Source organism: Lampetra fluviatilis, chromosome 8 (genome assembly GCF_964198595.1).
Source record: "Lampetra fluviatilis chromosome 8, kcLamFluv1.1, whole genome shotgun sequence".
NCBI lineage: Eukaryota > Metazoa > Chordata > Hyperoartia > Petromyzontiformes > Petromyzontidae > Lampetra > Lampetra fluviatilis.
The window spans coordinates 1262872-1286803 of NC_136282.1; the positions used below are offsets into that span (position 1 = coordinate 1262872).

The 23932-nt window shown below is 50.0% G+C and overlaps 1 protein-coding gene across 2 annotated transcripts in view; it reads right to left on the bottom strand.

Annotated features, from left to right (window-relative positions):
• Window positions 1-21184, bottom strand: part of LOC144933766 (procollagen-lysine,2-oxoglutarate 5-dioxygenase 1-like) — a 45326-nt gene extending 24142 nt beyond the window's left edge. The window contains exons 1-5 of one of the 2 annotated variants that reach the window (XM_078858852.1): window positions 20962-21184; window positions 5700-5791; window positions 4507-4646; window positions 2837-3000; window positions 2196-2302 (exon numbers count right to left, since the gene is read on the bottom strand). In XM_078858852.1, coding sequence (XP_078714978.1) covers window positions 2196-2302; window positions 2837-3000; window positions 4507-4646; window positions 5700-5791; window positions 20962-21088 — 630 coding nt within the window. In that variant the 5' untranslated portion in view covers window positions 21089-21184. The remainder of the gene's footprint in view (window positions 1-2195; window positions 2303-2836; window positions 3001-4506; window positions 4647-5699; window positions 5792-20961) is intronic. The other variant, XM_078858853.1, reaches the window with a different exon arrangement.
• Window positions 21185-23932: the final 2748 nt, after the last annotated feature.

Consider the following 23932-nt stretch of genomic DNA (forward strand, 5'->3'; position numbering starts at 1 on the left):
AGGGAAACTGTTAATAAAGGTTTAAAAATGGGCGTAGCCCAAATGTCAGCAGCATGGGTGGGGCAGCTAATGTTAATGTAAATGATGGGTAGCGACCGCGATGGCGGTGGGTTTCCACCCATTAAAGGGCTGCCAGGTAAAAATTAGCATGTTAATATAAGATCGGTGAACAGCATGTTTGAATGCATGTTCCCCACATAATATTTGTGGGGAACATGCAAACAAACATGCTCTGATAATATTTGCATTGTCCTTGAAACTGATTGGCCTACACCAGAGGCAGCCTTCTTTATGGCCTAGTCTTACCAGTGTCAGACCAAAAGGCGAACAGTAGAAAGACAATGCACTTGAAAGCATTTCTAGCTCGGAGTGAACAGCTCTATCATGGTATACCTTTTTTTGCCAGTATCAAAGTATGAAAAATAATAATAGGTGTGTATTATTATTGTTGCACTATGTCAAGACCTTCTTTTCAGGAGGGTCCTGCAAAGTGTTTGCAGTTGGGCAGCGATGTTCTTATCTTACCTTAAAGGAATGTATATAGCACCATAAGCAAGGCGCTTTACGAAGAATTGATAACGGTGCAACATATGAAGGTGATGGTGGAAATGTGAATGAAATAGATGAGAGAATGCAATGGGGGCAAATATGTTGTGCGTGAATTTGGTGAAATTGATGACCGTAAATGATGAATGAATGAAATGAGTGAATGGGGAATGAGTGATAGCCATATAATGAGAATATGAAGAGGGAACAGTAACTGTGGTGGTGGTTATGAGGGGGAGATTAAGGGGTTGTCGTGGGGTGAGCTAGGGAACAATAAGTGAGTTTTGAGTGAAGAGCGGAAACTAGTGAGCAAAGGTGACCGCTTAATGTGGAGGGGGAAGTTTGTTCTTGCTGCTGCTGCGTGAACTCAATTGAGTGATTTTGCATTGAACTTTTCAGTGCTGAGATGTGTGGCCAATACGAGTTACACTCTACCGTGGTCCCTCGGTTAACGATATTAATTGGATGAACAAAAACCATCGTTGATTGTAATGCTCGTTAATCGAATATAGGAAATGTGCGTAAAAAGCTTGATTTGTTCCAAGATGACGGAAGTTGACCATTTTCACCATAAAACATAGTTTCTCATATTTAAACAGGCAATTTTAATAAATAAACGTTATAAGAACATATTCAAGCATTAATATGAATCGAAACATGGATAATTAATGAAAAAATTGTAGACTATAAAGGTGCATAAAGCATAAAATAAAAAAAATCTTACCTTTATTTTCTGCTAAATTTGCACAATAATTGTTTTCCTCACTTTCTTGTCTTTCTTCACATTTATTTTGGGGACCACTGTTATTAATCTTATTTAACTTAAGTAAAAGAAAACACTGGAAACAGAGAACTGATTCCATAAGCAACGAACATCAAACATTGAAAAGCTAGCAGCCAGTTTCTCTCAAAACGCTCATAGAAGGGCATCACTGATTGGTTGAGGTTTGCAGAGTCCACTTCGGAGCACTCCGATCAGCCGAAATTGGTGGCTGCGTAATATCGTAAACATATCATTCATTGAAAATGTAGCGTTAATATAAACAATGGAACCCTATTGGAGGCGGATCGTTAATTTAAATATCCTCAATTGATGGCATCGTAAACCAAGAGACTACCGTATGCATTTGAAATTGTGGGATGAAACCCGGAGAACCCAGACAAAAAAAAACCCATGCAGAACAGCAGGGAGAACACAAAAACCCCACGCAGAAAAGGGTCCCAGTCGGGAATCAACCCGCAGGCCCTCATTGCTGTGAGGGTACAAGTGATATCGCTACACCACACCTGACGCTCAAAGGTGAAACATTTTTGGAGACGAGATGCAACAGTCAACACATTAATTCTCAGAATGGACTGAAACACCCGTGCATTACTAAATGCGTTTCCCCCAGACAGTGGTTCACTGGGGTCCACTGGCGACATGAGCGTACTCGGGACGTCTGCGCACTGCCTAATCGCTCGATTCCAATGACTAGATGTCACGCGTCGCTCGGCCACACTTTTCAGAAACTAGACAAGGGCAGCACACAACTTTACTCAACTATTTGCTGCAGACAAACCCAGCCCATGTAAGCACCCGCATCATCATAGCAAGTAATTTTAACATTCATCATAAAATGTTGGCATTTGGAAGGTGTTAAGCTTACCCTTTTTTTGAGGAATACATTGGTATAGAAGAGCTGGTCGTCCTCGTCGTCACCTCCTTTCCACTCGTTAACCATCGTGTGGATCTCCTTAGCAAAGCCAATAAACCCTTCGTGGGCGAGACGGAAGAGAACATCTGCTGTCAGCTGCTGTCTGTGAACTGTGGCATCATCAAGACGTCTAAAGACACCGAGTGACCCCAGCCAGGTCACAAGAGAATCTGCGGTGAGCAGCACCGCTGCTCTAAATATACAGAGCACGGAGCTTCATATCCAAAGTGTTGGCAAGGCATTCGAACCACTGTGGTGCCACTCTTCCTATAGGACTATAAACTTTTTTTTTATTATTTTTAAATGTATGAGTATAACCAGACACTCGCTGTCATCGCTCGCATTCAAGCCATATAACACTTTTAGACATAAAGGCAAGTAAGCATTTAGTATGTGAACTTGATTGGTGGTGTTTGAGGGCGAGTGATGGTGTATGAGGGTGAACGATAGTGAGATTGTGTATGTAGGGTGAATGACGGTGAGATGGTTAGTGATGGTGAATAATGGTGAGGTTGTGTATGTAGGGTGTGTGAAGGTGAGATGGTGTGTGTTTTTGGGTGAGTGATGGTGAGTGATGCGGCTGGCTCGGATACCTCCGGAGTTGAGGTAGGGCTTGCCGTCCCTCACTGCCGGGTAGGCCGAAGCAAGGCTCTCATCGGGCCACAGGAAGGCCTCGGCCCCGAACACCACGCGGCTCCCCGACAGATAGAACTTCCTGAGTAGCTCCTCCGGCCCACTTGCAAAAATGACGTCGTAGCTGGGGGCAAGGCAGGAACACACAAGGTGCATCACACGGATCTCCTGGGAGCCAACACGACTGTAGGATGCAGCAATCTGTGTACACACGAGATACTGGAATGCAGTGGCAACCCTCAACCACATTTCTATTTATTTCAAATTGGTTCTATTTTTATTGTTAAAGTTCTAATTCCTGACCCTACCTCATAGAGTAATGTTTTATTTTTTATTCGTGATTAAATTACACTTGTTTCCAACAGAAAAACCTCGCCGAGTCTCTCACCTTACCGAAAAACCCTCACCGAGTGTCAAGATTCGTTTTCAGGAAGGTCCAGCCAAGTGTTCGCAGTAGGGGTGGATGCTGCTGCTACGTGGGTGAGCAGTAGTGTAGCGGTTAGCGCGCTGCACTACGAACCCCGGTGACCCGAGTTCGATTCCCACTCACGGCCAACACCGGTGACAAATATTTAAATCGGTCCTGGGCCTCCCCTAGGTCGACTCAGCCTCAAATAAGCACCTGGTGCAGTGTGTCAGCATCACTACTGGGGAGACAAAGACGGTCGGGCGTGGTGTTGGCCACCAACCCCCTCGTGTATCGTTCCGGTCCTCATAGGTGCTCGCTAACAGCACTTGCCCCAACAATCTCTTAAGACTATACGGGGGTCTTTTTCTTTGTGTACAATCTAAAATTAATAATGTGCAGGTAATTTTTCTTCATTGGGATGTTTGGCCAATACCAATTACATTTTTATTTAAACATAGTCTCAAGACATTTCTCTTCAGACATATAGGTAGACTGCATTGCTTCCGATTGTTTACTCCCCAGGTTTGAAAAGCACCTGCACCATTGCTGCCGTCCACCTCTTTATAACTCATCGCTTTGATTCATCCCAGTCTGCCTTCAAAAATTGGCAAATGCTTCGGATGAGAAGATGACTTCAGCTCTGCTCAGATGAAGGGCTCAGGGAGCTTCGGGCTCAGTCGCCCTGGCTCTCGATGAAAACCGGCAACAACCCTCCCCCAACGCTTTGTGGTCCGACAGGACGGTGCATCATCACGGCACTCGGATATCATGACAAGCCGACACATCAGAAACCCTGCACGCATCCGTGATCGTGAAATTTACTTTTCGGCTATCCGGATTATGCTGCCGAGACAGTGAATGTCAAAATTGGTCGAGAGATTTGCTTGCATGAAACTAATCCTGCTGATAAACTTCACTCGCCGTGTGACTGACGGGCCATGTAAACCAAAAATATTTTCATTTTTTACGTAAAGGAATTGATATGAGGCGTATTGTCTGTTTATCTATTTTGTTGCCTGTAAAAGACGCACGCAAGAATACCTGGGCGCATACACACATGCCGCGATAAAACGCGAGCGAGCTCAGGCAAACATTATTTTATCCAAACTGCATCTGGCGTAAGCATCGCAAAGTAGGTGATGGCAAGAAACCACCAGCGACGCAATGATGTTGATGGTGGCTGCTGTGGCCAGCGATACCAAGCGCTAAAAAGCCCGTTACCTGTCCACGAACATAAGCAGCAGCGAGTCGAGCCGCTCCTCCAGGCTCTCCATGTAGCGACGCAGCAGCCGCACCTTCTGCCCGCCCCCCACGGAGCGCGCCACGTCCCCACCGGTCCAATCCTCGCCCAGCCCCAGCACCTGCCCTCCCCCCACACGCACAGCCAAGCCCAAGCCCGCACTCCGGCGGCGTCCGTTGGGGAAACGGAACGGAACATTCTCCGCAACCGAGGCTTCCGTTCGCGTCCAAGGAGGATCGCCCCCCCACCGCCCTGTTCTTGGCGTTGATCATTTTGAGTTTAAGTATTTGAACTTTAAAATGTTTAAGCCCGTACATTACGCGTTTTTTGACGTCGAGTAAAATCCGGATGATTTTGGACTGTGTGACGACGTTTGTATGTATGGATATGTATATATATGTCGAAAAATAAAGACAAAGATCCCCTGTATAGTCTTACCATACTGTTGGGGCAAGTGCTGTTAGCAAGCACCTATGAAAGCTGGCACAGCACATGAGGGGGTGGGGTGGCCAACATCCACTCCCGACCGCCTTTGTCTCCCCAGTAGCGATGCTTACACACCGCACCAGGTACTAATTTGAGGCGGAGTTGACCTACGGGAGACCCAGGACTGGTTCAAATAATTGTCACTGGTGTTGGCCGTGCGTGGGAATCGAACTCAGGTTGCCGGGATTGTAGTGTAGCGCGCTAACCGCTCCGCATATATATACATACATCCGTCACCACACAAAGTACAAAATGATCCGGATTGTACTCAACGTTCGAAACTTTGTCAAGAATGTACAACCCCCAGCACGTGGCTTTCAGTGCGTGCATGCGCAGCGGGTGGACACGTATTCTGTAGCTGCGTGTGGCTCCGTGTAGGCCTTTCGCTCGTGTTTTCTCCGTCTCTCTTTAACTCAGTTCTTGTCTCTTGCTTGCTGAATTGCAAGCCCATTTTACTAACCGTTACACCACGGCAACTCCCTTAAGTTTGTCAGTGTTGTTTGATATTCTAGACATTGCTATACGCGGGACAAACTGGTCACCGGATATTTTCTGGGTTTTTTTCATGCGGTTACTGGACCAGTTGGGAAGGCTCATACTTCCTCGCATCACCCATCACACAAATATTTCCCTTGCTTTTTTACAAAATTGCCTTGTGCGCTCTCGTCAGAGCAAGCGACACGCATACCTTGACGGTGTAGTTGAAGTAGTTTGCATTTAGCATAAATCTGTTAAATCCATCAGTAGCTTTTGTGGCCACAGTTACAACCACGAGATTATCTGGTGGGGAAAAAAAACACAAGCAAAGGAAAAATCAATGAGGTCCATTGACAGTCTGAAAAACCAATTGCGCTACTTTAAATTTGTTCTCATCTTGTTTTTATAAAGTCATTTAAAAATATGAAACAATAATTGCCAGATGCTATGTCCCCTAGCAGTATAAATGGGTACACCACAGTTAGCTGATTGGCAGGTCGCATCTGGTCAGCATGGAATCGACCAGCGGTCAGCAACCAAAATAACAAGAAGACTTTTTTTTATTCTGCAATGTAATGCGAATACGAGAGGGTGGTCCTTAATAGATATAGTCCTTAAAGAGCCGCATTTCTACTCCAGAGCTGTGGTTTGCCAACCTCTGAAATAAACCAATAACTTCCATAAGAGTTTTTTTTGGGGTTAGATCGCTTAAATATATATAAATGTGTTGTTAAAACCCGCTACCACTTGACACAGCTAACTAGTAAGGGTTGTCACAAACAGAACCTATGCGACTTCACCGAAAGAACCAAAGAGTATAGAACATGTCAATTCGTCACTACTACAGCACACCGGTGTGTTGGTGAGCCAAGCCACAACATTTACAATCTATACTTTTACAATCTATGATTTATAATCTAAGTTAATGTACTTGTTGTACTTGTGGCTTGGCTCTCCAACACACCGGTGTGCTGTACTAGTGACGAATTGACATGTTCTGTTTACGTAACAACCCTTAGTAGTTGGCTGTGTCAGGTGGTGGCGGGTTTTAACGACACATTTATATATTTACGCGATCTAACCCAAAAAAACTCTATTATGGACGATATTGGTCGCGAAAGCCTACGTGTTAAACTAACCAATAACTTATTTGGGCTCCCTCTAGTGAAGTCTTCCACCAGCACTAGCACGAGCAGGCAAATGCAGGGCTGCCCTTTTTGGCTCCCAAAGATCAAATCACACGGAAAACACCCGATCTCATCCGATCACAGAGCACTCAGCAGGTTTGTGCCTGACGACCGCTTGTGTTCTATCACTATCCGATTAGCGGGGTCGGCTACGTACGGTGCGACAAGAAGTTCAACATACACTACTGAACACACATACGAGCCACGTGGCCGGGGCCGGTGAGCTGTGCACGCTCCATCGTAAGTCGGCCGCGCGTTGTGCCGTTTAAGCCCCTGGTAAAAACGAGCTCCGTGAAGCTCTTTACTCCGCAGCCTCCGTCACGGAGGCCGTTGCCGTGTCAGGAACTCAAAACCATGCGGTCATGCGTGTGGGCCACCCTGACTGCATCTACGTTAACGGTAATGAATGCCACGACCTACGGGGGGGGGAGAAGCCTGGCGTGCCTCATCTCATTAGGCCAACTTTTTTTGTTTCCATATTCGAGTGCACGTGTAATCTGTCACGTAAGCACTTGGTTTGGTTGACCCCTCTGTCCACACTCTTATGTTGCGTCTGTAAATCAAGGATTGCTTTTAAAGAACAAAGAATGCCCTCAGATTTTGGGCTGGATGCCTTGAGTGAGTTATGCAGGCATTGCTGAAATATTTGGGTCAAGACAGTGTAAAAAAGAAAAACTTTTAACAAATTCTGGTTAAACAGATACTAATGAGACTTGAGACAGCACTGATGCCCTTGGATTTTTTCTACCTCATCAGTGTACTACAATGGACAAACTAAGCAATATATTAACAGCAGAAACCTCAACAGTACTTTGGCACTATATAGAGAGGAATAGAGGGAACATTCAAGAAAAGTGTCAGGTTTGTGGGTTTATATTACGCTTCAGTATAGGTGTGGTTATATATCGACTGTAGGAACGTGACGATAAACCACATTTTAAGCGAGGAATGTGACGAATTGGCATCCAGATTTAAATTCAGATTCGGCATTTGCTTAGGATTTGCCGACCTCTGCATCTGTACACTCAATCAGAGGCCACGTTTTGCACGGGCGTGTACCTGCTGGCGGAGCGGCGCGCACGTGGGTGCCACGTGGCAGCACCGCCGGGCCAAATTATGTCGTCCCTATGGGATATATATGGGCTGTGGATCAAAACCCTGTGTGAAGAGAGGGCTCGGGAATGCACCCCAGGTGGAGAGCAGGTTGCAGTGCTTTCTGAAAACTGCACTTAAATATCAAAAGCAACTCTGCCGAGTGATCAGCCACTGGTACTCTGCTGAGTTGCTTTTGGATCGCAAACAACGGACACTGACAAGAGAAAACATAAAACATAAGCACATAAAATTCGTGATCTGATCCCATCTGTGAAGGACAAGATTCCTGACATGCAAAATCCCGGCATCTATAAACTAAGCTGTATCTGCGGCAGCAGTTACATTGGGGAAACTAAGCGACATGTCTCGGACCGTGATCGTGAGCATAAGGCAGATTTGAAACACAGGAGGACCAATACTTCTGCAGTGGCTGATCATTAATTTAATGCGGCTGGCTCACGAAATTGATTTCTTGAAGACGATGGTACTTTTCAAGTCTACTGTCTTTCAACAAAGATTTATTCATGAAGCCATCTATATATACAGACACAGACACAATTTCAACCGAGAGGATGGTTATAAACTCAGCAATCATTGGAAAGATGTCATCAACGACTTTGGGTCAAGACTTCATTTGTGTTTTCTTGTCAACCTCCACCGTCAGCAGTGTGAGTGTGTGGAGCAAGGTGCAATTATTGCCTGGCGGCTCTTTGATTGGTAGAGACCCACTGCCGGTTAGTTGTTTTCTCCTACATTAACATTAGCTGCACTGCCCACGCTGCTGTCACACTTAGTCTACGCCCATCTCTAAACATTTATAAACTGTTTGCCTTTAGAGGCTAACCCCCCTTTTCCTGATGACGACTGCTTGTGTTGCGATCGAAACGTTGTGGGTTTTTTAATTCACATCATTTTTATGATTTTTTTTCTATCTACGTGACTTTACCGAAATAAATCTTTTTTTGACTTTGAAACCCCCCACACCTCCTACGCATTCCACAAGTAGTGACTAATCCCATATCTGAATTTCCCATAAATATGATAAATTCCTCTTGATATGCAAATTCCTTTGTCAAGGCGCCCTTCTCCCTCCAACCCAGCTTAAATATACGCTGCCAAGCTTGGTGGTGCTCATTCAGACGCTGTCTTTCCGACAGACCTGTTCTTCACCTGAGGACGGCTGCTTGCGTTGTGGCCGAAACGTCGTGAGAATTGTATTTTATTATGTTTAATTTTTATTATTAAATTATTTCCCTTCTACGTGACTTTACCGAAAGAACCAAGAAGAAGATTTACCGAAAGAACCAAAGAATAAGAGAAAAAGGATTAGCGAATACGACAGAGCTCCAAAAGATCCACGCTCAAATCATGTGCAAATTCCTGCAATGGATGACTGTTGCAACGCATTGCATTCGTGCAAATATAATGTGTATGGATAATGGGGACTATTACTAAATTAATAACTCACGGATTTTCCCTTGAGCGCAAATTAATAATCTAAAAACCGTAAAACATTGTTATTCTTGGAAATCTTTATTACAAGTCACTTGCTTAAACAGAACAAATATGTGCTATAGTTAATCCGAAATCCACGTGATCACCCCTACAGTAGAGTGGTTGCATATCTTTACAACAGTGGGCGGAGTTTGATTGATGTTGATTGGCTGTGGGTCTGCTGCTGTCCACTTTTTTTCCTACAAATGTTAGTTTTGTTCATTAACAAACTAAATTTTCTTAACCTAAACATAATTTAAACCTATATTAATGTTTTTTGGCATAGATATGCACGGAAAATGGGTATATTTTTGGATTATCCGCGATTTTGAATTATCCGCGGCCGTCCTCCCTACCAGGAGCGCGGGTAATCGAGAATCTGCTGTACTATTTTAAGGTAAGGCCCACTGAGCTCTAGTTATTTTTCAGAATCGCCCGGGCCACAAATGATAGCTCAACTAAGTAACTTATCGTGTGGAAATGTATAGCAGCCGAATACTCTAAACACAGTGTGCCACAGATTATGGGATCCATGCCATAGTGTCCCCTTATCACTGCAAAATTATTAGCATTCTGCTGTATATGCAAATCAGATGCGTCACATTGACTGTTACGAAAATTCAGTGGCCTTGGCCAGGATAGTAGCAGCTAAAGGGGGGGGGGGGAGATGCCAGAAGTACGATAAGATCAGCTCGTGTGCAGCTGCTCAAAGGGATTGTCTAGATACCTTGATTTAGACAGCCTAGGGAGGCCTTTATCCAACAGTGGATAGATGATAAATTGAGTTATAAATTGTTTCTACGGTGCGAGCAATAAAAAGTTACCCTGGTGTGAGAGTGGTTCGTGCAACACTAGGATTTCAGCATCCTGGGTTACATTGCTATCCGTGAACAGAAATGGCACACTGCATTCGAGCCAATTCTAGGGTAGTATTCTTAGCACATAGATAAAGGAACACAACACACTTGTTTTCTTTTGGTGCTTTATACTTGGGTCAGATTCAATATCGAATTTGAAAACTGAACGGAAGCTGAATTCGACTTGGCTTAGATGGATTTCCCTCATTCCTACTTTAAACATATATTATCGCAGCATCATGAAATTACAGTGATAAATGTGTCCCCTAAGTGTTAACATTGTTACTGATTATCTTTATGAAATATATAAAACCAAAGTGGCACCAACAAGAGCCTCTAGAACTCTACACAGCTGTTGGCTTGGAATTAAACACGCAAACAGATTGTGGGTAAGCTGTACACACAATACACATGCAATTAATAATATAATCCGACCTGTTGGCCCAGTGGTGGAGTTACTGAGCCACCAGGTTGTGAGTTCAAATCCTGGTTTAGGGGTTGACTCAGCCCATCATCCCTACTGGGTCACGAAAATAGGCACGCTTTGTGGGCAAGTCCTATGGATAGACACGCCCCTGTCATAGGAATGCGGAAATCCACTGCCGGTTCTGCACGGCTGTCAACAGGCGATGAGCACCAATGCCTCAGTATCTCATTGTGTGCGAAATTACTTTCGAATGATTAACGGCACGCAATTCCAGGAGAGGCGCCGAGTGGCAGGCACGACTGGGGGAACCAGGTAGAGCTCAGAGCCCGGGTGTGTTGGGACCTGCGCGTTGCCACGGGCCCTGCAGGCACGACCTCGCTGGCAGGTGGTGTCATCACGTCCCCAGTGGGAATGCTGCGCACATTCCTTCCTGCTGCCATCAAATCTCTGTGCTAAACGGGTGCGGCTATGTGGTTAGAATTAGAGGTTACGAGTTGGGCTAGCAAGTCGGGGTTTATGGGTAGGCGTAGTACAGTATGTAGGGCCGTCGTTAGGACATTTATTTTAACACAGTAGTTGAGCACAGGCTAAAAGGCACCAACATTCAAGCAGTTAGCAACAAACAGCGCTATCAAAGTTCTACTGGACAAGTCTTAACACGTTTATGCAATTGAGCACTGTTATACAACGCTTGGGGAAAGAGATGATGATGGTAGAACATTTCAGAGTGGAACAGTGTGGGAATATTTAGATAAATGAGGTGATCTTCAGTGTGGTGAGTGGGTGAGTTGTTGTGACCTGCAGTGTGGTGAGTGGGTGAGTTGCTGTGACCTACAGTGTGGTGAGTGAGTGAGTTGTTGAGACCTGCAGTGTGGTGAGTGAGTGAGTTTCTGAGACCTGCAGTGTGGTGAGTGGATGAGTTGCTGTGACCTGCAGTCTGGTGAGTGGATGCGTTGCTGTGACCTGCAGTGTGGTGAGTGGCTGAGGTGCTGTGACCTGCAGTGTGGTGAGTGGGTGAGTTGCTGTGACCTGCAGTGTTGTGAGTGGCTGAGGTGCTGTGACCTGCAGTGTGGTGAGTGGGTGAGTTGCTGTGACCTGCAGTGTGGTGAGTGGGTGAGTTGCTGTGACCTGCAGTGTGGTGAGTGCGTGAGTTGTTGTGACCTGCAGTGTGGTGAGTGCGTGAGTTGCTGTGACCTGCAGTGTGGTGAGTGGGTGAGTTGCTGTGACCTGCAGTGTGGTGAGTGGCTGAGTTGCTGTGACCTGCAGTGTGGTGAGTTGCTGTGATCTGCAGTGTGGTTAGTGAGTGCGTTGTTGTGACCTGCAGTGTGGTGAGTGGGTGAGTTGTTGAGACCTGCAGTGTGGTGAGTGCGTGAGTTGTTGTGACCTTCAGTGTGGTGAGTGCGTGAGTTGCTGTGACCTGCAGTGTGGTGAGTGCGTGAGTTGTTGTGACCTGCAGTGTGGTGAGTGGCTGAGTTGCTGTGACCTTCAGTGTGGTGAGTGCGTGAGTTGCTGTGACCTTCAGTGTGGTGAGTGCGTGAGTTGCTGTGACCTGCAGTGTGGTGAGTGGGTGAGTTGTTGAGACCTGCAGTGTGGTGAGTGGGTAAGTTGCTGTGACCTGCAGTGTGGTGAGTGCGTGAGTTGTTGTGACCTGCAGTGTGGTGAGTGGCTGAGTTGCTGTGACCTGCAGTGTGGTGAGTGGGTGAGTTGCTGTGACCTGCAGTGTGGTTAGTGAGTGCGTTGTTGTGACCTGCAGTGTGGTGAGTGGGTGAGTTGTTGTGACCTGCAGTGTGGTGAGTGGCTGAGTTGCTGTGACCTACAGTGTGGTGAGTGGCTGAGTTGTTGTGACCTGCAGTGTGGTGAGTGAGTGAGTTGATCTGACCTGCAGTGTGGTGAGTGAGTGAGTTGTTGTGACCTGCAGTGTGGTGAGTGGGTGAGTTGTTGTGACCTGCAGTGTGGTGAGTGGCTGAGTTGTTGTGACCTGCAGTGTGGTGAGTGAGTGAGTTGATCTGACCTGCAGTGTGGTGAGTGAGTGAGTTCTTGTGACCTGCAGTGTGGTGAGTGGGTGAGTTGTTGTGACCTGCAGTGTGGTGAGTGGATGAGTTGTTGTGACCTGCAGTGTGGTGAGTGGGTGAGTTGATGTGACCTGCAGTGTGGTGAGTGAGTGAGTTGCTGTGACCTGCAGTGTGGTGAGTGGCTGAGTTGCTGTGACCTGTAGTGTGGTGAGTGCGTGAGTTGTTGTGACCTGCAGTGTGGTGAGTGGCTGAGTTGCTGTGACCTGCAGTGTGGTGAGTGGGTGAGTTGCTGTGACCTGCAGTGTGGTTAGTGAGTGCATTGTTGTGACCTGCAGTGTGGTGAGTGGGTGAGTTGTTGTGACCTGCAGTGTGGTGAGTGGGTGAGTTGTTGTGACCTGCAGTGTGGTGAGTGGATGAGTTGCTGTGACCTTTAGTGTGGTGAGTGGCTGAGTTGTTGTGACCTTTAGTGTGGTGAGTGAGTTGCTGTGACCTGCAGTGTGGTGAGTGGGTGAGTTGCTGTGACCTGCAGTGTGGTTAGTGAGTGCATTGTTGTGACCTGCAGTGTGGTGAGTGGGTGAGTTGTTGTGACCTGCAGTGTGGTGAGTGGGTGAGTTGTTGTGACCTGCAGTGTGGTGAGTGGATGAGTTGCTGTGACCTGCAGTGTGGTGAGTGCGTGAGTTGCTGTGACCTGCAGTGTGGTGAGTGGGTGAGTTGCTGTGACCTGCAGAGTGGTGAGTGGCTGAGGTGCTGTGACCTGCAGTGTGGTGAGTGGGTGAGTTGCTGTGACCTGCAGTGTGGTGAGTGGCTGAGTTGCTGTGACCTGCAGTGTGGTGAGTTGCTGTGACCTGCAGTGTGGTTAGTGAGTGCGTTGTTGTGACCTGCAGTGTGGTGAGTGGGTGAGTTGTTGAGACCTGCAGTGTGGTGAGTGCGTGAGTTGTTGTGACCTTCAGTGTGGTGAGTGCGTGAGTTGTTGAGACCTGCAGTGTGGTGAGTGCGTGAGTTGCTGTGACCTGCAGTGTGGTGAGTGCGTGAGTTGTTGTGACCTGCAGTGTGGTGAGTGGCTGAGTTGCTGTGACCTTCAGTGTGGTGAGTGCGTGAGTTGCTGTGACCTTCAGTGTGGTGAGTGCGTGAGTTGCTGTGACCTGCAGTGTGGTGAGTGGGTGAGTTGTTGAGACCTGCAGTGTGGTGAGTGGGTAAGTTGCTGTGACCTGCAGTGTGGTGAGTGCGTGAGTTGTTGTGACCTGCAGTGTGGTGAGTGGCTGAGTTGCTGTGACCTGCAGTGTGGTGAGTGGGTGAGTTGCTGTGACCTGCAGTGTGGTTAGTGAGTGCGTTGTTGTGACCTGCAGTGTGGTGAGTGGGTGAGTTGTTGTGACCTGCAGTGTGGTGAGTGGCTGAGTTGCTGTGACCTGCAGTGTGGTGAGTGGCTGAGTTGTTGTGACCTGCAGTGTGGTGAGTGGCTGAGTTGCTGTGACCTGTAGTGTGGTGAGTGCCTGAGTTGTTGTGACCTGCAGTGTGGTGAGTGGCTGAGTTGCTGTGACCTGCAGTGTGGTGAGTGGGTGAGTTGCTGTGACCTGCAGTGTGGTTAGTGAGTGCATTGTTGTGACCTGCAGTGTGGTGAGTGGGTGAGTTGTTGTGACCTGCAGTGTGGTGAGTGGGTGAGTTGTTGTGACCTGCAGTGTGGTGAGTGGATGAGTTGCTGTGACCTGCAGTGTGGTGAGTGCGTGAGTTGCTGTGACCTGCAGTGTGGTGAGTGGGTGAGTTGCTGTGACCTGCAGAGTGGTGAGTGGCTGAGGTGCTGTGACCTGCAGTGTGGTGAGTGGGTGAGTTGCTGTGACCTGCAGTGTGGTGAGTGGCTGAGTTGCTGTGACCTGCAGTGTGGTGAGTTGCTGTGACCTGCAGTGTGGTTAGTGAGTGCGTTGTTGTGACCTGCAGTGTGGTGAGTGGGTGAGTTGTTGAGACCTGCAGTGTGGTGAGTGCGTGAGTTGTTGTGACCTTCAGTGTGGTGAGTGCGTGAGTTGTTGAGACCTGCAGTGTGGTGAGTGCGTGAGTTGCTGTGACCTGCAGTGTGGTGAGTGCGTGAGTTGTTGTGACCTGCAGTGTGGTGAGTGGCTGAGTTGCTGTGACCTTCAGTGTGGTGAGTGCGTGAGTTGCTGTGACCTTCAGTGTGGTGAGTGCGTGAGTTGCTGTGACCTGCAGTGTGGTGAGTGGGTGAGTTGTTGAGACCTGCAGTGTGGTGAGTGGGTAAGTTGCTGTGACCTGCAGTGTGGTGAGTGCGTGAGTTGTTGTGACCTGCAGTGTGGTGAGTGGCTGAGTTGCTGTGACCTGCAGTGTGGTGAGTGGGTGAGTTGCTGTGACCTGCAGTGTGGTTAGTGAGTGCGTTGTTGTGACCTGCAGTGTGGTGAGTGGGTGAGTTGTTGTGACCTGCAGTGTGGTGAGTGGCTGAGTTGCTGTGACCTGCAGTGTGGTGAGTGGCTGAGTTGTTGTGACCTGCAGTGTGGTGAGTGGCTGAGTTGCTGTGACCTGTAGTGTGGTGAGTGCCTGAGTTGTTGTGACCTGCAGTGTGGTGAGTGGCTGAGTTGCTGTGACCTGCAGTGTGGTGAGTGGGTGAGTTGCTGTGACCTGCAGTGTGGTTAGTGAGTGCATTGTTGTGACCTGCAGTGTGGTGAGTGGGTGAGTTGTTGTGACCTGCAGTGTGGTGAGTGGGTGAGTTGTTGTGACCTGCAGTGTGGTGAGTGGATGAGTTGCTGTGACCTGCAGTGTGGTGAGTGGCTGAGTTGTTGTGACCTTTAGTGTGGTGAGTGAGTTGATGTGACCTTCAGTGTGGTGAATGGGTGAGTTGCTGTGACCTGCAGTGTGGTGAGTGGGTGAGTTGCTGTGACCTGCAGTGTGGTTAGTGAGTGCATTGTTGTGACCTGCAGTGTGGTGAGTGGGTGAGTTGTTGTGACCTGCAGTGTGGTGAGTGGGTGAGTTGTTGTGACCTGCAGTGTGGTGAGTGGATGAGTTGCTGTGACCTGCAGTGTGGTGAGTGCGTGAGTTGCTGTGACCTGCAGTGTGGTGAGTGGGTGAGTTGCTGTGACCTGCAGAGTGGTGAGTGGCTGAGGTGCTGTGACCTGCAGTGTGGTGAGTGGGTGAGTTGCTGTGACCTGCAGTGTGGTGAGTGGCTGAGTTGCTGTGACCTGCAGTGTGGTGAGTTGCTGTGACCTGCAGTGTGGTTAGTGAGTGCGTTGTTGTGACCTGCAGTGTGGTGAGTGGGTGAGTTGTTGAGACCTGCAGTGTGGTGAGTGCGTGAGTTGTTGTGACCTTCAGTGTGGTGAGTGCGTGAGTTGTTGAGACCTGCAGTGTGGTGAGTGCGTGAGTTGCTGTGACCTGCAGTGTGGTGAGTGCGTGAGTTGTTGTGACCTGCAGTGTGGTGAGTGGCTGAGTTGCTGTGACCTTCAGTGTGGTGAGTGCGTGAGTTGCTGTGACCTTCAGTGTGGTGAGTGCGTGAGTTGCTGTGACCTGCAGTGTGGTGAGTGGGTGAGTTGTTGAGACCTGCAGTGTGGTGAGTGGGTAAGTTGCTGTGACCTGCAGTGTGGTGAGTGCGTGAGTTGTTGTGACCTGCAGTGTGGTGAGTGGCTGAGTTGCTGTGACCTGCAGTGTGGTGAGTGGGTGAGTTGCTGTGACCTGCAGTGTGGTTAGTGAGTGCGTTGTTGTGACCTGCAGTGTGGTGAGTGGGTGAGTTGTTGTGACCTGCAGTGTGGTGAGTGGCTGAGTTGCTGTGACCTGCAGTGTGGTGAGTGGCTGAGTTGTTGTGACCTGCAGTGTGGTGAGTGGCTGAGTTGCTGTGACCTGTAGTGTGGTGAGTGCCTGAGTTGTTGTGACCTGCAGTGTGGTGAGTGGCTGAGTTGCTGTGACCTGCAGTGTGGTGAGTGGGTGAGTTGCTGTGACCTGCAGTGTGGTTAGTGAGTGCATTGTTGTGACCTGCAGTGTGGTGAGTGGGTGAGTTGTTGTGACCTGCAGTGTGGTGAGTGGGTGAGTTGTTGTGACCTGCAGTGTGGTGAGTGGATGAGTTGCTGTGACCTGCAGTGTGGTGAGTGGCTGAGTTGTTGTGACCTTTAGTGTGGTGAGTGAGTTGATGTGACCTTCAGTGTGGTGAATGGGTGAGTTGCTGTGACCTGCAGTGTGGTGAGTGAGTGCGTTGTTGTGACCTGCAGTGTGGTGAGTGGGTGAGTTGTTGTGACCTGCAGTGTGGTGAGTGGATGAGTTGCTGTGACCTGCAGTCTGGTGAGTGGATGCGTTGCTGTGACCTGCAGTGCGGTGAGTGGCTGAGGTGCTGTGACCTGCAGTGTGGTGAGTGGGTGAGTTGCTGTGACCTGCAGTATTGTGAGTGGCTGAGGTGCTGTGACCTGCAGTGTGGTGAGTGGGTGAGTTGCTGTGACCTGCAGTGTGGTGAGTGCGTGAGTTGCTGTGACCTGCAGTGTGGTGAGTGCGTGAGTTGTTGTGACCTGCAGTGTGGTGAGTGCGTGAGTTGCTGTGACCTGCAGTGTGGTGGGTGGGTGAGTTGCTGTGACCTGCAGTGTGGTGAGTGGGTGAGTTGCTGTGACCTGCAGTGTGGTGAGTGCGTGAGTTGCTGTGACCTGCAGTGTGGTGAGTGGGTGAGTTGCTGTGACCTGCAGTGTGGTGAGTGGGTGAGTTGCTGTGACCTGCAGTGTGGTGAGTGGCTGAGTTGCTGTGACCTGCAGTGTGGTGAGTTGCTGTGACCTGCAGTGTGGTTAGTGAGTGCGTTGTTGTGACCTGCAGTGTGGTGAGTGGGTGAGTTGTTGAGACCTGCAGTGTGGTGAGTGCGTGAGTTGTTGTGACCTTCAGTGTGGTGAGTGCGTGAGTTGCTGTGACCTGCAGTGTGGTGAGTGCGTGAGTTGTTGTGACCTGCAGTGTGGTGAGTGGCTGAGTTGCTGTGACCTTCAGTGTGGTGAGTGCGTGAGTTGCTGTGACCTTCAGTGTGGTGAGTGCGTGAGTTGCTGTGACCTGCAGTGTGGTGAGTGGGTGAGTTGTTGAGACCTGCAGTGTGGTGAGTGGGGACGTTGCTGTGACCTGCAGTGTGGTGAGTGCGTGAGTTGTTGTGACCTGCAGTGTGGTGAGTGGCTGAGTTGCTGTGACCTGCAGTGTGGTGAGTGGGTGAGTTGCTGTGACCTGCAGTGTGGTTAGTGAGTGCGTTGTTGTGACCTGCAGTGTGGTGAGTGAGTGAGTTGATCTGACCTGCAGTGTGGTGAGTGAGTGAGTTGTTGTGACCTGCAGTGTGGTGAGTGGGTGAGTTGTTGTGACCTGCAGTGTGGTGAGTGGATGAGTTGCTGTGACCTGCAGTGTTGTGAGTGGCTGAGTTCTTGTGACCTGCAGTGTGGTGAGTGGGTGAGTTGTTGTGACCTGCAGTGTGGTGAGTGGATGAGTTGTTGTGACCTGCAGTGTGGTGAGTGGGTGAGTTGATGTGACCTGCAGTGTGGTGAGTGAGTTGCTGTGACCTGCAGTGTGGTGAGTGGCTGAGTTGCTGTGACCTGTAGTGTGGTGAGTGCGTGAGTTGTTGTGACCTGCAGTGTGGTGAGTGGCTGAGTTGCTGTGACCTGCAGTGTGGTGAGTGGGTGAGTTGCTGTGACCTGCAGTGTGGTTAGTGAGTGCATTGTTGTGACCTGCAGTGTGGTGAGTGGGTGAGTTGTTGTGACCTGCAGTGTGGTGAGTGGGTGAGATGTTGTGACCTGCAGTGTGGTGAGTGGATGAGTTGCTGTGACCTGCAGTGTGTTGAGTGGCTGAGTTGTTGTGACCTTTAGTGTGGTGAGTGAGTTGATGTGACCTTCAGTGTGGTGAATGGGTGAGTTGCTGTGACCTGCAGTGTGGTGAGTGAGTGCGTTGTTGTGACCTGCAGTGTGGTGAGTGGGTGAGTTGTTGTGACCTGCAGTGTGGTTAGTGGCTGAGTTGCTGTGACCTGCAGTGTGGTGAGTGGCTGAGTTGTTGTGACCTGCAGTGTGGTGAGTGAGTTGATGTGACCTGCAGTGTGGTGAGTGAGTTGTTGTGACCTGCAGTGTGGTGAGTGGGTGAGTTGTTGTGACCTGCAGTGTGGTGATTGGATAAGTTGCTGTGACCTGCAGTGTGGTGAGTGGCTGAGTTGTGACCTTTAGTGTGGTGAGTGAGTTGATGTGACCTGCAGTGTGGTGAGTGAATGAGTTGCTGTGACCTGTAGTGTGGTGAGTGGCTGAGTTGTTGAGACCTGCAGTGTGGTGAGTGGCTGAGTTGGTGTGACCTGCAGTGTGGTGAGTGGGTGAGTTGTTGAGACCTGCAGTGTGGTGAGTGGGTGAGTTGTTGTGACCTGCAGTATGGTGAGTGGGTGAGTTGTTGAGACCTGTAGTGTGGTGAGTGGCTGAGTTGCTGTGACCTGCAGTGTGGTGAGTGAGTTGTTGTGACCTGCAGTGTGGTGAGTGGGTGAGTTGTTGTGACCTGCAGTGTCGTGAGTGGGTGAGTTGCTGAGACCTGCAGTGTGGTGAGTGGGTGAGTGAGTTGCTGTGACCTGCAGTGTGGTGAGTGGGTGAGTTGATGTGACCTGCAGTATGGTGAGTGAGTTAATGTGACCTGCAGTGTGGTGAGTGGGTGAGTTGCTGTGACCTGCAGTGTGGTCAACACAGAGTGGATGAGACGAAACAGTGCCCTGAAGACAGTCTTCAATAGGGGCGGAGGAATCAATGAGTGAAGTTCAAAGTAACGGTATGAAAGGGGCGATAGAACGGCAGGTAAGGAGGCAATAATATCAGTGATATTTTTTTTATTCAAACAAGAAAGGTGGGCTTGGGTTTTAAATTAGTAATCTATGCTCGGCTGGCATCGATGTCATTGGACTCGGATGAACGGATGGATGGGGTTCAGCAGCAGTAACCGTGGGGATGACGTGCCCTGCACCCAGCACCAGGCGCTTGCCACGTCACACGCACAGCACGGAGAGGCCGACACATCCACTCGCCCTCCACTCTACTCGCACTAACATCCACTCGCCCTCCACTCTACTCGCCCTCCACTCTACTCGCCCTCCACTCTACTCACCCTCCACTCTACTCACCCTCCACTCTACTCACCCTCCACTCTACTCACCCTCCACTCCACTCACCCTCCACTCCACTCACCCTCCACTCTACTCACCCTCCACTCTACTCACCCTCCACTCCACTCACCCTCCACTCCACTCACCCTCCACTCTACTCACCCTCCACTCTACTCACCCTTCACTCTACTCACCCTCCACTCTACTCACCCTCCACTCACCCTCCACTCTACTCACCCTCCACTCTACTCACCCTCCACTCTACTCACCCTCCACTCTACTCACCCTCCACTCTACTCACCCTCCACTCACCCTCCACTCTACTCACCCTCCACTCACCCTCCACTCTACTCACCCTCCACTCATTCTCCCCTGGGAGAGGCCGACAGAACCACTCACACTTTGTTCTCACTCTCTACTCATCCTCACACTCGGACATCTCACCCTACTCACCAATCGCTCTCCTCACACTCACTCTCTGCCTTCCACTCGCTTTCTCATCGTCCAACTTGGCTTACACCAACACTCTCACAAAGACAAAGGGCCCCCGTGTAGCCTTAACAGACTGGAGGGGGCAAGTTCTGTTAGCGAGTCGCAGCGCCAGTGAAGGACGGGCACCGTGACACACAAGGGGGGGGGGGAGGGTGGCAGCACCACGCCACCTTTGTCTCCCCCAGTGGCCATGTTACACACCGCACCAGGTACTCATTTGAGGCCGAGTTGACCTAGGGGAGGCCCAGGACCAGTTCAGATCGTCACCGGTGTTGGTGGCCGTGAGCGGGAATCGAACTCGGGTGGCCGGGTTCGTAGCGCAGCTCACCACTCACATAACTCACCACTCACGTCACTCACCACTCACACCACTCACCACTCACGTCACTCACAACTCACGTCACTCACCACTCACGTTACTCACCACTCACGTCACTCACCACTCACACCACTCACGTCACTCACCACTCACCACTCACATCACTCACCACTCACATCACTCACATCACTCATCACTCACCACTCACACAACTCACCACTTACACCACTCACGTCACTCACGTCACTCTCACCACTCACTCACACCACTCACCACTCACACCACTCACCACTCACATCACTCACCACTCACATCACTCACCACTCACATCACTCACCACTCACATCACTCACCACTCACGTCACTCACATCACTCACCACTCACTCACATCACTCATCACTCATGTCACTCACCACTCATACCACTCACATTACTCACCACTCGCTACACACACAACACCTCACCCTCACCACTCACCCGCTACTCACTGCCCACACACACGCCTCTGCCCACCCTCCCCCACCCTCGTCACCTGTCCACAGTCGCTGTGTCCCCGTGTCCCCGCGCTGCACGAAGAGGAGGAGGGTGAGGAGGAGGGGGAGGCTCGCGGTGAGCAGCGAGGCCCAGGCGCGGCGCGGAGCGGAGGCCTCCATCATCATCACAGCAGCAGCGGCGGCAGCAGCGGCAGAGGCGAAAAAACCCGAGCCCCGTGCGACGCGCGGGCACCCACCACGCCCCTAGACCACCACCACCAGCACGCCCCCAGCACCACCACCACGCCCCGCCCCCAGCACCACCACCACGCCCCTACTCTACCACCACCACGCCCCTACTCTACCACCACCACGCCCCTACACCACAACCAGCACCACGCCCCGCCCATAGACCACCACCACGCCCCCAGCACCACCACCACCTCCACGCCCCTACACCACCACTCTCCACCTCCAGCCCCGCACTCCCCTCGCCCCGTCACACTCCCCCTCCACCACCGCACTCCGCCTCCTTCACTCCCCTCCCCCTCCTCGACCACCACCGCACTCCCCTCCGACTCCAGCTCCACGCCCCTCTTCCAGCATCCTCCATCCCGCCCACACGCCACACTTTCACGACGCCCCTCCAAAGGCAAAGATCCCCCGTATAGTCTGTGACAACAGACTGCTGGGGAAAGTGCTATTAGCGAGTAGCACCGATGAAGGCCGACACAGCACACAAGGGGGAGGGTGGACAGTACCACGCCTGGTCGCCTTAGTCTCCCTCGTGGCAATGTTTACACAACGCAGTTACTGGTGGGTTGAGGTTGAGTCGACCTAGGGGTGGCCCAGAACTGTTTCCGATAATCGTCTCTGGTGTTAGCCGTGATCCGAAGTCGAACTCGGATCACCCCGGTTTGGTGCACAGCGCGCTGACCGCTGCTCTCCAGCTCCACATTGTCTTGCTCTAGCACCAACAGCTGCCTACTTGGCGGTAACGTCCCCATGCAGCTTGTGCCAGGCTAGGTGCACCTTAAGGCCACAGCTCAAGTGTGGAAGGCTCGCTGTTGACAGATCACGGGACAGGCCCATATGCCATGGGTTCACTGAGATGATTGGCAGATGCACGACCAATTGCTCTCGACTCGACATGACCCAGCCAACGTAGCTTCTGCCGGAGAAAGTCGACCAGGGGTCGGCAACCTACGGCTCCGGAGCCGCATTTGGCTGCCCCTCCCCCCCATTAGAGCAGTCGTTTTTGGAAGAAAAAAATAATACATCTTAAAAGACAATTTAACGTGATGATAAATTATTCAATATGGCAGGGAATGGTCACTATGGAATGTCTTGGTGACAACAAAATATTGTTTAAGAATAACTTTATTCCATCACCTATTTTGTTTAAGTCATAGTTTGTCATCTGCTGTATATACCTGTGGCGCGTGTCTGACGAGGCACACACTGAGGTTGGAGGCACCACAATTTATTACCATTAAACGGAGTTACAAATTACAACATACTCTAAGTTATTCTAGACCCCAACAAGGGAGAGGGGGTCCCGACCCCACGGAGTCCCTACTACCGTCGGTCTCCCGCTTCCCCCGAAGTGACCACACACCGCCAGTTCTCGCACTCGACTGCCCGATGGCTCCGCCTCTTCCTTGACCCCTCCTCGAGCGTGGCCCCACTCTGCCTCTTGCCACGCCCCTTCCTCTAACTCTCCCGACGGAACCCGAGTCAGCGTGACAGGGCCCCTCGGGCCCCCATCGACAGGTAAGTGAAAGGTAAGTGCGCCTCCCCACAGCAGTCATGCAGTATCGGGCTTTTACGCCGCAGAGACGCTATTGACGTCTTTACATACCTACTTTGTGTATTTGAACAAGTAGCTCCGCTTGTGATGCGGCTCTCGAACTATTTTGGTCAAGGACGAAAAAAGTGACTTCTTTGAAAGGTTGCCGACCCCTGCTGTACACACTTTCAAAGATATGTCCAGTCGTGAGCTCCTCACACAATCCATTGCACCAACCCCCATTCCCCTGACCCATCACCACTCCCCCTCCAAAACTACCACAAAAACGATGTCTGCAGTTCCTCCTGCAGCAGTGCCAAGTCTCGCATGGCGGGAGATGGCTACGGTCGGTCATTATCCCTCCTGAGTCGCGTTCACTGTCAACGGGGAAAACAGTGGCACGGGTATCAGCCGTGCTTCACGATTGAGATGTGGGTCAGGCCACCGAATGATCCCGACAGGTTTGTCGCGGGACCCTCCACCATCTGACACGGCCAAACAAATAAAAAAGTCGCGTGCACAAGTGTGTAATGTTTCAATTGAACAATTCTCACAACATAATTGGGCACTTTCACTTTGCGACTACGCCAGTCATCTTCAGGACAAGATCCAGGAAGTAAAGATAAACACCAGGATCATTACGGGGCTTGCAACCCAAACAAATCTAATATGAATCAGAGCACAGTATTGGCTGCGAAAACCCTGCATGTTAATGTAGCCATGCAGACCCTTTGACCTCGATGCGAAATGGCATGACAAGTGGCTCGCTATTAGGAATGTCGAGACAGCTCAATGTAAAACAATGATCAGAGGACCCCCATTGACTAAATACATCTTTATTCATAAGAAATATAATTGAAAATCACCAAAGCAGAAAAAATTACTCCATTAAGCTATTTTAAATTGTAAATGTGTTTTTTATATTCATGTATCTCTGCCTCAAACATTCAAAGCCGCCCCCCCAGTCAGTGGCAGCTGTCTATGTGCGGCACAAGATGACTGAACGGCCTGCAAGTGGGCATTCTGTCAGTAGGAGGCGATGAATGCTGCTCTGTGTAATCCCCGCGGAGTAGTTCGCTGGTAACGTTTCGAATTTAGCAAATGTGGACAATGACGCAGAGCCACACAATGACCTACTCATTGCAAATGACGTCACGGGATCTTTAACATCCACTGTAAAGATGGTGCGTAGTGTCATGGGGTTAACACGCTGTAGCATTAACCAGGGCGGCCTGCCGGAT